Source organism: Taudactylus pleione, unplaced genomic scaffold, assembly GCF_031769625.1.
Source record: "Taudactylus pleione unplaced genomic scaffold, aTauple2 ptg000543l, whole genome shotgun sequence".
Lineage (NCBI taxonomy): Eukaryota > Metazoa > Chordata > Amphibia > Anura > Myobatrachidae > Taudactylus > Taudactylus pleione.
The window spans coordinates 310,916-323,288 of NW_028284945.1; the positions used below are offsets into that span (position 1 = coordinate 310,916).

The window sequence follows — 12,373 nt, forward strand, 5'->3', positions numbered from 1 at the left end:
TTTTTACTTATCTGCTGTGATTAATCAGCGCCGTCTATCCACTGTTTGTGTTTTGGTCTAGATTGTTGGGGGTACGGCAGACCCCTGATAGGTGTGCGGCTTTTTTTGACCAGCAGATACAGCACACAGTGCACTCACACTGGCGCCTTAGCTACTATATTAGTTTGTGACAATACAGAGCAACCCCTGAAAAGTATCAGTGTGTTTTCATCAACAAATATATCTAACAGCTTTGCAGCTCATTTACATGTGGATGTAAGTGAATTTTATGACACGCCCTTCAAACGTAGCAGTACACATACACATTACTGCGCGCTCATAGCAGAACGATAATCGTGAATCTGCATTCAGCAGTGCATGCAACTGAATGAGGGCCACAGAGTGAAAGTATATAAAATCAAGTTCTACTTGAAATACTAATATATATATATATATATATATATATATATATATTTATATATATATATTTCTCCTTATTGCAGGGTAAGAATAGTCTACATTATATTTATTCTGGTATCTGGAGTGTTTTTCACTGCACTGTGAAAATAATACTCCAGACTAAGAGTAAAAGTACGTAAGAACCACTACAAATTGAAATGCAAGAAAAATTAAAATGTCTCCCTTTTTGCAGGGTATGATTTTAGTTTATATTTAGTTTTGAATGTTTTGCACAACACTTAAGCTGGGCATCTATACAATTTTCTGCCAGATATCTGTCCAATCTGGCTGGTTGGAATGAAAACCTGGTAATGTATGGGAGCAAATGATAGTCGACAATATGGTTTTACACACTGAAAAAAAGGACAAAAAAATTGTTCAAATTGGTTAAATTTGTGTGTTTTAACTAGGGATGTGCAGGCTCGGTTCTACTCGGTTCCGTTCGTTTTTTTTTTACCGAATCTTATTGGCTATCCAAAACTCGTGACAGCTGAAACCCAATAAGATTCGGGAAAAAAAAACGAACGGAACCGAGTAGAACCGAGCCTGCACATCCCTAGTTTTAACCAATTTGTCTGAATAACAATTTTTGGCTATTTCCCAGTGTTTGTGAGCAAATGGACGATGGTGCCGTGTGGCAGCCTTGAGGACTGATATGTCTTGGCTGGTAGCGACCTGTGAGCCGTTAGCACGATGCAGCCTTTGGGCTGTGTAGCAGCCTTGAGGGCTGGTATGACTTGGCTGGTAGCAGCCTGTGAGCCGTTAGCAAGATGCAGCCTTTGGGCTGTGTTGCAGCCTTGAGGGGTGGTATGACGTTGGTACGCCGGACAGCGCACTGAACACGCTGGAGGGTGGCCTGTGCCGCCGGGTTGACGCAAGCAGCTGAAGCTGTAGTGCGGCCTGTGCCACCGGGTTGACACAAGTATCTGATGCTGTAATGCGACCTGTGCTGCCGGGTTGACACAAGAAACGCACGCTGGGCTGCGTACTCTGAACACAGAGTACTGTCCGTGCCGCCTGGATGACATAAACTGCAGAGGACAGGTATGCGAACCATGCCACCAAGATGACACTAACAGCAGGTAGATGACAAGTGAACCATGCTGTCCGGATGACACAAACGTCAGAATAACACAATACAATAGATAGGGGTACTGGAGCTCGACTAGGTGACAGGAGACTAAGCCAGAACCGTAACACAAATACTTTATCACCGGCATGGAGTGAAGGGCTGGCGCCATGTATATTTTTTAAATAAGGAGATAACACACCCAGAAAAGGGGCATGGTCTCATGGGGAAGGGCCAGGGAAGAGATAGGAGAGGCCAAAGATGCTGGGGATAAAATAAGAGGAAGCTACAAGTGAGAATGATAATAAATAGAAAATTGACAGGCCCAAACAGCCCCCCGCCCTGCAGTACCCTGTGCCACGGCACTTGTCGCACAACCCTAGTTACGCCCCCCCCCCGGGATGGTTAGGTTTAGGGAGCAGTAAGAGGGGGTTAGGGTTAGGCACTAGGGGAGGAGCTTATGGTTAGGCACCACTAAGGGAGGGTTAGGGGGAGGACAGGGGAGAGTTAGGGTACTTAACTTCCCCAGTCGGGATCTCCTCCTGTGGGACATCTGCAGTTGGGATTTGAACCAGCGGCTAAATGCAGACATATATGCACATTAGTGCATAATAATACATATCTGTATTCTAAGTAGTACTGCACATGTGTGACAGTACAGGACCAAATGTATTGTTATGGCGCAATATCACTATAATAAAACATTATACTGTAATCACAAAAAGTTATGTACAGTGGTCCCAGGTGGTCGTTGAGTCCCTTGGGCACACGGGTCCCCAACCTAAACCCAAGCACCACTAATGTGAATATATGTCTGCATATATAAGTGACCTCTAGGACTATTGGCACAAATTAGTCATATAGCCTCTTTGAACCAGTATATGGGTTAGCATATGGATAGGTACTTGTATAGCAATTGGACACTATGTGGTAAATTTACTATTGCTCGATTTGCAGCATGATTTGAGGAGTGATTTAGCACTTCTCAAATCGACTCAAATCGCATGCAGTGAAAAACGTTTTTTCACTGCATTTACTATTAGTCGATTTGTTTTGCGATTTGCAAAACAAATTCGATTTGAGTCAGTTTTGAAGAGTGATTTGCTGTTCGATTTGGCAAGTTCATGTCCAAATCAAACGGCAAATCACCATTCAAATCACTCTTCAAATCCCCGACACAACGAACTACTTCATGCTTTCACTTTCAGCATGAGCAGTTCGTTGTCACACAGATGCATGCAGACATCAGTGAGATGAATGCATGTATCTCACTGTAAAAAGCATCTAAAGAGTTAAATTAAGAAGAAAAAAACATGAGGTCACTCCCCAAAACACAACAAGCCCCGGACTTTGCCAATCCTGTTCTAGTTGACTAAGTACAGGGAAAAATGAGTAGATGAGCTGTGTGTCCTGTCTTTTTGCACTGGAGGTGTCTTGAAAAAGGCCTCGTTCCTGCGGTCAAAACGTCGACTCTTTTTACTGCACCAATGCTGTCATTTTTAAAGTAGGTGTTTTTACACTTTGAAGAGAAGCCCTGGTGAGTGAACTCTGTTCTTTTCTGATTGATATATATATATATATATATATTAGGGGTGTGCACCGGCCACTTTTCGTGTTTTGTGTTTTGGTTTTGGATCTGGATCTTTCTTCGTGTTTTGGATCTGGATTGGTTTTGCCAAAACCACCCTTCCGTGTTTTGGGTTCTGGGTTTTGTGTTTTGGATCTGTATTTTTTTGAAAAAAAGCATAAAAACAGCTAAAATCACAGAATTTGTAGGTTTTTCTGCTCCTATGCTATTATTAACCTCAATAACCTTAATTTCCACTCATTTCCAGTCTATTCTGAACACCTCACACCTCACAATAGTGTTTTTATGTCCAAAAGGTTGCACCGAGGTAGCTGGATGACTATGCTAAGCGACACGAGTGGGCGGCACAAACACGTGACCCATCTAGGAGTGACACTGCAGTGGCAGGCAGGATGGCAGTTAGAAAAACTAGGCCCCAAACTGTACATAATGCAAAGAAAAAAAGAGGTGCAAGATGGAATTGTCCTTGGGCCCTCCCACCCACCCTTATGTTGTATAAACAGGACATGCACACTTTAACAAATCAATCATTTCAGCGCCAGGGTCTGCCACACAACTGTGGCTGAAATGATTGGTTCGTTTGGGCCCCCACAAAACAAGCTGGCAATTAATGTGTCCCTGCACAAACTGGCTCTACGGAGGCAAGATGTCATCCTCATCCTCCTCATCCACCGATTCCTCACCCTCTTCAGTGTGTACATCCTCATCCTCACAAAGTATTAACTCGTCCCCACTTGAATCCACCACCACAGGTCCCTCTGTACCTTCTGGAGGCTGGTCTCCCTGGAAGAGCTGATAATTCATTTTGATGAACATCATCTTCTCCACATTCTGTGGAAGCAACCTCCTACGCCTTTCGCTGACAAGGTTCCCGGCTGCACTAAACACTCTTTCGGAGTACACACTGGAGGGGGGGCAACTCAGGTAAAATAGAGCCAGTTTGTACAGGGGCCTCCAAATTGCCTCTTTTTCCTGCCAGTACAGGTATGGACTGTCTGACATGCCTACTTGGATGCTGTCACCGATGTAATCCTCCACCATTCTGTCAATGGTGACAGTATCATATGCAGTGACAGTAGACATGTCAGAAATTGTTGCCAGGTCCTTCAGTCCGGACCAGATGTCCAAACTTGGTCCTGCCTGCCCTGCATCACCGCCAGCGGGTTGCTTAGGATACCTAAGTTTTTTCCTGGCAGCCCCAGTTGCGGGAGAAAATGAAGAAGGAGCCGTTGACGTGTCACGTTCCGCTTCAGCTGACAGTGTGTTCACCAGCAGGTCTTTGCACCTCTGCAGGCTTGTGTCGGCCGGAAAGAGAGACACCACATAGGCTTTAAACCTAGGATCGAGCACGGTGGCCAAAATGTAGTGGTCTGATTTCAACAGATTGACCACCCTGGAATCCTGGCAAAGCGAATGAAGGGCTTCATCCACAAGTCCCACATGCCGAGCGGAATCGCTCCGTCTTAGCTCCTCCTTCACTTTCTCCAGCTGCTTCTGCAAAAGCCTGATGAGGGGAATGACCTGACTCAAGCTGGCAGTGTCTGAACTGACTTCACGTGTGGCAAGTTCGAAGGGCTGAAGAACCTTGCACAACACGGAAATCATTCTCCACTGCGCTTGAGTCAGGTGCATACCCCCTCCTTTGCCTATGTCATAGGTGGATGTATAGGCTTGTATGGCCTTTTGCTGCTCCTCCATCCTCTGAAGCATATAGAGGGTTGAGTTCCACCGCGTCACAACCTCTTGCTTCAGGTGATGGCGGGGCAGGTTCAAGAGTGTTTGCTGGCGCTCCAGTCTTCGGCACGCAGTCGCTGAATGGCGAAAGTGGCCAGAAATTTTTCGGGCCACCCAAAGCGTCTCCTGCACGCCCCTGTCGCTTTTCAGAAAATTCTGCACCACCAAGTTTATTGTGTGAGCAAAACATGGGACGTGCTGGAATTTGCCCAGATGTAATGCCCGCACAATATTGGTGGCGTTGTCAGATATCACAAATCCCCAGGAGAGTCTAAGTGGGGTAAGCCACTGGGCGATGATTTCCCTCAGTTTCTCTAAGAGGTTGTCGGCGGTGTGCCTCTTACTGAAACCGGTGATACACAGCGTAGCCTGCCTTGTAACGAGCTGGCGTTTCTGAGATGCTGCTACTGGTGACGCTGCTGCTGTTGCTGCGTAAGGTGATACATCTACCCAGTGGGCTGTCACAGTCATATAGTCCTTAGTCTGCCCTGTTCCACTTGTCCACATGTCCGTGGTTAAGTGGACATTGTGTACAACGGCATTTTTCAGGACACTGAGGACACTTTTTCTGACGTTTCTGTACAGTCTCGGTATCGCCTGCCTAGTGAAGTGGAATCTAGACGGGATTTGGAACCGGGGACACACTACCTCCATCAATTGTCTAAATCCCACTGCACTAATGGCGGATACCGGACGCACGTCTAACACCAACATAGCAGTCAAGGCCTCAGTTATACGTTTTGCTTCAGGATGACTGCTGTCGTACTTCATCCTCCTCGCTAAGGACTGTTGGAGGGTCAATTGTTTAGTAAAAGTAGTGGTGTTCCTACTTCCTCTCTGGGATGATGAACGACTCCCAGCAGCAGCAGCAACAGCAGCAGCGGCAGCAGTAGGCGTAGCAATGCAGGATCCTCCGGAGGAATCCCGGATAGGAGAGTCAGTCATGCCAGTGATATGGCCTGCAGGACTACTTCCGATCCTGACTAAGGAGGAAATTGACGAGGAGGGAGTTGACGGTGTGGTTTGCAGGCGCTTGGATACAACAGGACAACGGGATTTAGGTGTCCCTGGACTGCTTACGGTCTGAGCCAAAGTTTCTGAACTTGACAGTAACTTTTTATGAACGCGCTGCAGGTGCCGTATAAGGGAGGATGTTCCTAGGTGGTTGACGTCCCTACCCCTACTTATTTCACCTTTACATATGGTACATATGGCAAGACAGTTGTTGTCCGGATTTGGATAGAAATATTGCCAGACCAAAGAGGTGGAATGTTTGGTCTTCTGCCCAGGCATGACCGTGATGGGCTTTTTCATCCCACGGACAACAACTGTCTCCCCCGGAGCCTGATTTAAACAAACCACATCACCATCAGAATCCTCCTCGCCAACTTCCTCCTCAGCGCCAGCTACACCAGTATCCTCATCCTGTTGTACTTCAACAGTGACATCTTCAATTTGCATATCAGCAAGTGGACTGTGGGTGCTCCTTTCAGCACTTGCAGGGGGCGTGCAAATGGTGGAAAGAGCCACCTCTTCCCGTCCAGTGCTGGGAAGGTCAGGCATCGCAACCACCACCACACTTGGACTCTCTTTGGGGATTTGTGATATCTTCTTAGAAAGCACAGTTCTTCGCTGTGCTTTTGCCAGCTTAACTCTTTTGATTTTTTTAGTGGGAGGAGTGCTTCCATCGTCATGTGAAGCTGAACCACTAGTCATGAACATACTAGGGATCGACCTTAGCCGTTCCTTGCCACTCCGTGTCGTAAATGGCATATTGGCAAGTTTACGTTTCTCTTCAGCTGATTTAAATGTCTTTTTCAAGGTCATTTTCCTGAACTTTGCCATTTGGGATTGTATGTGCCCTCTACTATGACATTGGGCATCGGCCTTGGCAGACGACGTTGATGGCATGTTATCGTCTATGTCATGACTAGTGGCAGCAGCTTCAGCACTAGGAGGAAGTGGTTCTTGATCTTTCTCTATTTTATTTTTATCGGAGAAAGTTTGGTCCTCCATTTATGTTATATCGATTTGATATATACGTGCGGCTAAACACAGAAAATAAATTTTTTTTTGGTTCGGACTGGAGTGTACTTTGTGGGTTACAGCACCCTTTAACGGTCAAGCCAGCCGGCCCTTTACTTATGACACAGGCGCACTCTTGGCACTACTTTGTTGATGCACGTGCGGCTACTGCGCACACAATTCACAAACACAGAAAATAATTTTTTTTTGGTTTGGACTGGAGTGTACTTTCAGGGGTTACAGCACCCTTTAACGGTCAAGCCAGCCGGCCCTTTACTTATGACACAGGCGCACGCTTGGCACTACTTTGTTGATGCACGTGCGGCTACTGCGCACACAATTCACAAACACAGAAAATAATTTTTTTTTGGTTTGGACTGGAGTGTACTTTCGGGGGTTACAGCACCCTTTAACGGTCAAGCCAGCCGGCCCTTTACTTATGACACAGGCGCACTCTTGGCACTACTTTGTTGATGCACGTGCGGCTACTGCGCACACAATTCACAAACACAGAAAATAATTTTTTTTTAGGTTTGGACTGGAGTGTACTTTCGGGGGTTACAGCACCCTTAACGGTCAAGCCAGCCGGCCCTTTACTTATGACACAGGCGCACGCTTGGCACTACTTTGTTGATGCACGTGCGGCTACTGCGCACACAATTCACAACCACAGAAAATAATTTTTTTTTGGTTTGGACTGGAGTGTACTTTCGGGGGTTACAGCACCCTTTAACGGTCAAGCCAGCCGGCCCTTTACTTATGACACAGGCGCACGCTTGGCACTACTTTGTTGATGCACGTGCGGCTACTGCGCACACAATTCACAAACACAGAAAATAATTTTTTTTTAGGTTTGGACTGGAGTGTACTTTCGGGGGTTACAGCACCCTTAACGGTCAAGCCAGCCGGCCCTTTACTTATGACACAGGCGCACGCTTGGCACTACTTTGTTGATGCACGTGCGGCTACTGCGCACACAATTCACAAACACAGAAAATAATTTTTTTTTTGGTTTGGACTGGAGTGTACTTTCGGGGGTTACAGCACCCTTAACGGTCAAGCCAGCCGGCCCTTTACTTATGACACAGGCGCACGCTTGGCACTACTTTGTTGATGCACGTGCGGCTACTGCGCACACAATTCACAAACACAGAAAATAATTTTTTTTTTGGTTTGGACTGGAGTGTACTTTCGGGGGTTACAGCACCCTTAACGGTCAAGCCAGCCGGCCCTTTACTTATGACACAGGCGAACGCTTGACACTACTTTGTTGATGCACGTGCGGCTACTGCGCACACAATTCACAAACACAGAAAATAATTTTTTTTTGGTTTGGACTGGAGTGTACTTTCAGGGGTTACAGCACCCTTTAACGGTCAAGCCAGCCGGCCCTTTACTTATGACACAGGCGCACGCTTGGCACTACTTTGTTGATGCACGTGCGGCTACTGCGCACACAATTCACAAACACAGAAAATAATTTTTTTTTGGTTTGGACTGGAGTGTACTTTCGGGGGTTACAGCACCCTTTAACGGTCAAGCCAGCCGGCCCTTTACTTATGACACAGGGGCACTCTTGGCACTACTTTGTTGATGCACGTGCGGCTACTGCGCACACAATTCACAAACACAGAAAATAATTTTTTTTTAGGTTTGGACTGGAGTGTACTTTCGGGGGTTACAGCACCCTTAACGGTCAAGCCAGCCGGCCCTTTACTTATGACACAGGCGCACGCTTGGCACTACTTTGTTGATGCACGTGCGGCTACTGCGCACACAATTAACAAACACAGAAAATAATTTTTTTTTGGTTTGGACTGGAGTGTACTTTCGGGGGTTACAGCACCCTTTAACGGTCAAGCCAGCCGGCCCTTTACTTATGACACAGGCGCACGCTTGGCACTACTTTGTTGATGCACGTGCGGCTACTGCGCACACAATTCACAAACACAGAAAATAATTTTTTTTTAGGTTTGGACTGGAGTGTACTTTCGGGGGTTACAGCACCCTTAACGGTCAAGCCAGCCGGCCCTTTACTTATGACACAGGCGCACGCTTGGCACTACTTTGTTGATGCACGTGCGGCTACTGCGCACACAATTCACAAACACAGAAAATAATTTTTTTTTTGGTTTGGACTGGAGTGTACTTTCGGGGGTTACAGCACCCTTAACGGTCAAGCCAGCCGGCCCTTTACTTATGACACAGGCGCACGCTTGGCACTACTTTGTTGATGCACGTGCGGCTACTGCGCACACAATTAACAAACACAGAAAATATATTATTTTTTTAGCACTTGGGGGGAGCACCCCTGATGGACAGAGCACCCCCTGGACAACACTACAGCACCCCTTTAGGACTGGGACACTGCACAGGACTTTGGAACTGACTGCACAACACAGTCCAGCCAGCCCCTATGGACTTTGAAGTAGTGGACACAGCCCCTATTAACAACAGCAGCACAGCACAACACAGCCAGCCCCTATGGACTTTGAAGTAGTGGACAACAGCAGCACTACACTACACTACACTACACAGCACTAACTCCCACCCTCCCTCTTCACTGTCCACAGCCGAGTGAGAAAATGGCGCCGACGCGGGTACCTTATATAGGATCCAAAACCCGCGAGACTCGGAAGGCGGGATGATGACGTTTTGCCTCGATGTCAGATCCGAGTCAGGCGGGAAAAGTCGAGCCTGACTCGGATCGGACTCGGATCGGGGGGGCTCGGGGGGGTTCGGATTTCAGAAATCCGAACCCGCTCACCCCTAATATATATATAATAATTTCCATAAGCCGGCACTCCAATAACGGGAAATAATAGTCGCGGTGCTCCACTTGAGAAAGAAGTAACCAGGCAAGGCTATCTTATATTTATTTCAAGTCCGTTTGAGTGCCACTTACTCTGCCTGGTTATATATATATATATATAATATAATGCAAAATTTTCAGCCATTGACTGCCAGATTACATATCCTGTACCACCTCATTTCTGTGTAATCTGCTGTAGTAGATTGTTTTGTTACCTTCATTTCATCATCCTTTTCCTCCAGTGCAGTTTTCAGGTTATGTACAACCTTTTCCAGGTCTTTGATGTGATGATTCATCAGACTATGGTTCTTATCTGTCAACTGACTTATAACGGTGTCCTTATTGTCAAGTATCTGTGTCATCTGCTGGATTATCCTGCAAGCAGATAATATACAGTTTGTTTAAATAAGATAAAGTTTTTCAATAGTCAGTAAAGTCCAGCGAGAAATAAGAAGAAAAAATTCCAATAAAAATTAGCATTAATTATTAGCATGTAATTTTTTATTTAGTATTCACATCTTCACCCTTCCGGGACACCTCTTGTGAAAAACAGCTTTTGTGACAGTTAAGAAGTCTTCCCAAATGCAAAAGACTTCTTCAATGTGGATTTGCAGTGTGCTCATGAGTGATCCGATAAGGCAACACATACACACTAAATTTGAAGTATTATTAGGCATGCTCATTAAAAAAAGCCAGTAATGTGCTGCATGCACAGTAAACATTTTGTACAGGGGCTAGGTATTTGAAGGCCCATTAGAAAATTTTGTTTGTAAGGACCCATATGTACCACCCAATGGTAAAAAATGTATATAACACATGTAACTTTGGCCAGGAAGATGGGCTCCCCTCAGCTCTAGGCCCATTGCAGCTGCACTCCTTGCTCCTATGGTAGTTATGCCCATGAATTTGTGTGTTTTCAGCCTGCGAGAGCCAGTAAGGTTGCCCGCGCACAGTAAATATTTGAAGACTGCGAAGACCAGATGGATTTCATATGGACTAGAGGTAAGCATAATGCTATCCAGAGATGGCATTATGATTTAAACACAAGGGGCTCTATTTACTACAATCCGCATCGGTAATGCAGATTGTAGTGTGATATTACCGAATTCAGGCAATATCACAGGGATTTATTACAAATCCCTTGCAGGGACAGAGCTTGCGAGAAAGCTCTGTACCTGCGAATCCCCTCCGCACACTAGTCACGGTATTTTTGCAAAAAAATACCGTGACCAATGCCCAGTGCATGCGCCGACCGACCGTTGCTGCTACCGCCCAGTGCTAAGCGCGGCCCTCGTCAGTAAGCTCTGCCCCCGCAATCGCGGCCCCCCCGCATCCCCCCTCCCCCCTGCTCCCTTATTTACACTTACCTGCATCATCCGGGCTCCAGTGATGTCTTCCATGTCCTCCGGTTAGGTGATATCCCATACTGCACTGGGACCCGATCACCTGATGACCGGGCCGCAGTGCAGCATGGGAGACCAGTTAACCGGAGGGAGGACATCACCCGGAGCCCCGACCACCGGTTCATGGAGTCAGGTAGGTAAATTTTTTTTTTACTTTTTTCTTTTTTTTACACTGCGTCAGCGTGTGGTCTGGGGCCGACTCCAGGATGATTACTGGGGCTGACTCCCGGCTCTGCTTTCCCCGTTAGAGCAGGGCAGGAGTCCGGTAACCGGGGGAGACCCTGGATAGTGCCACCTCCAGGTGGTGTTATTATCACAGGGTTTTCTCCGGTATTTTTTTACAATTTATTTTTAGTAACTCTGGTCGGGTTCACATTTCCCATTACAATTATGGGAAATGCGATCTGCTTACTAAAAATAAGTGATACTTAGGGGTTGAAGTAGAATTTTACGACTTCTACTCCAATTGCCCTGTAATAACTATAGGTGATACTAAAATAAGATGAAAAGGGTTTGAATACACCCTTTTTCACTTTATTTTAGTAAAATAAGATGTGAGAAGCGAAACCTCTCTTATATTTATAAATAATTCACCTGCAAAACCCCCATTGCTAACAATAGTGGCTGCAGGAATCCAATAGAGAAATATAAAATCATTTTATTTTACTAAATATGGGGAAATACAATATCTAGCTGTCCCCAACTACAATGCTAGAGAAAAGCTGATTTTATCTTTTGTAAATAAACCCAAATGTATTCAAATAGTAAATGTTTGTTTGCAATCCCAAAGAGATGGGTTATAAATCATATAAATGGTATTATAGTATTTGTTATCTATAAATATAAAATATAACCAGATAATTTATATATTTCATTAATAAAAATCATATCAGTAAACCTGAATTGATATTTCTATCTCAACCTGTCCTAAACGATTGCGTCCTGCAGTAATATGAATAAGAATATAGGTGGATCAGTTCCCTCCTCTTGTTGTAGGTTCAGGCCTCCCTCTTGTTCTCATGTGAGTGTTGCATGATGCCTATTTGTCTTGCTCTGCGACTCAGTTCTTCCGATCTTCTTATTTTTCATAGCACTGTGGGATGTTGCCATTGTGGAATACCTACCACAACCAACTGGGATTACTCTTTGCTCAGACTCACCTACATTAGCAGAGAATCTATCTCACATTTGTGGAAAAAATTACAAAGCAGCATTTTTCAAAGCCGATGCATCTTCACTGGGTTAGGCAGCTGGATTGAAATGTATTAAATACAAAACCAGGCGTGTTTTGTATCTAATACTTA

General features: G+C 45.5%; 1 protein-coding gene across 2 annotated transcripts in view; it reads right to left on the reverse strand.

Annotated features, from left to right (window-relative positions):
- The window catches only part of PDE4DIP (phosphodiesterase 4D interacting protein), a 361,535-nt gene that overhangs the window by 219,667 nt on the left and 129,495 nt on the right, over window positions 1-12,373 (reverse strand). For both annotated transcript variants that reach the window (XM_088451272.1, XM_088451273.1), the window contains one exon: window positions 9,882-10,041. In XM_088451272.1, coding sequence (XP_088307398.1) covers window positions 9,882-10,041 — 160 coding nt within the window. The remainder of the gene's footprint in view (window positions 1-9,881; window positions 10,042-12,373) is intronic.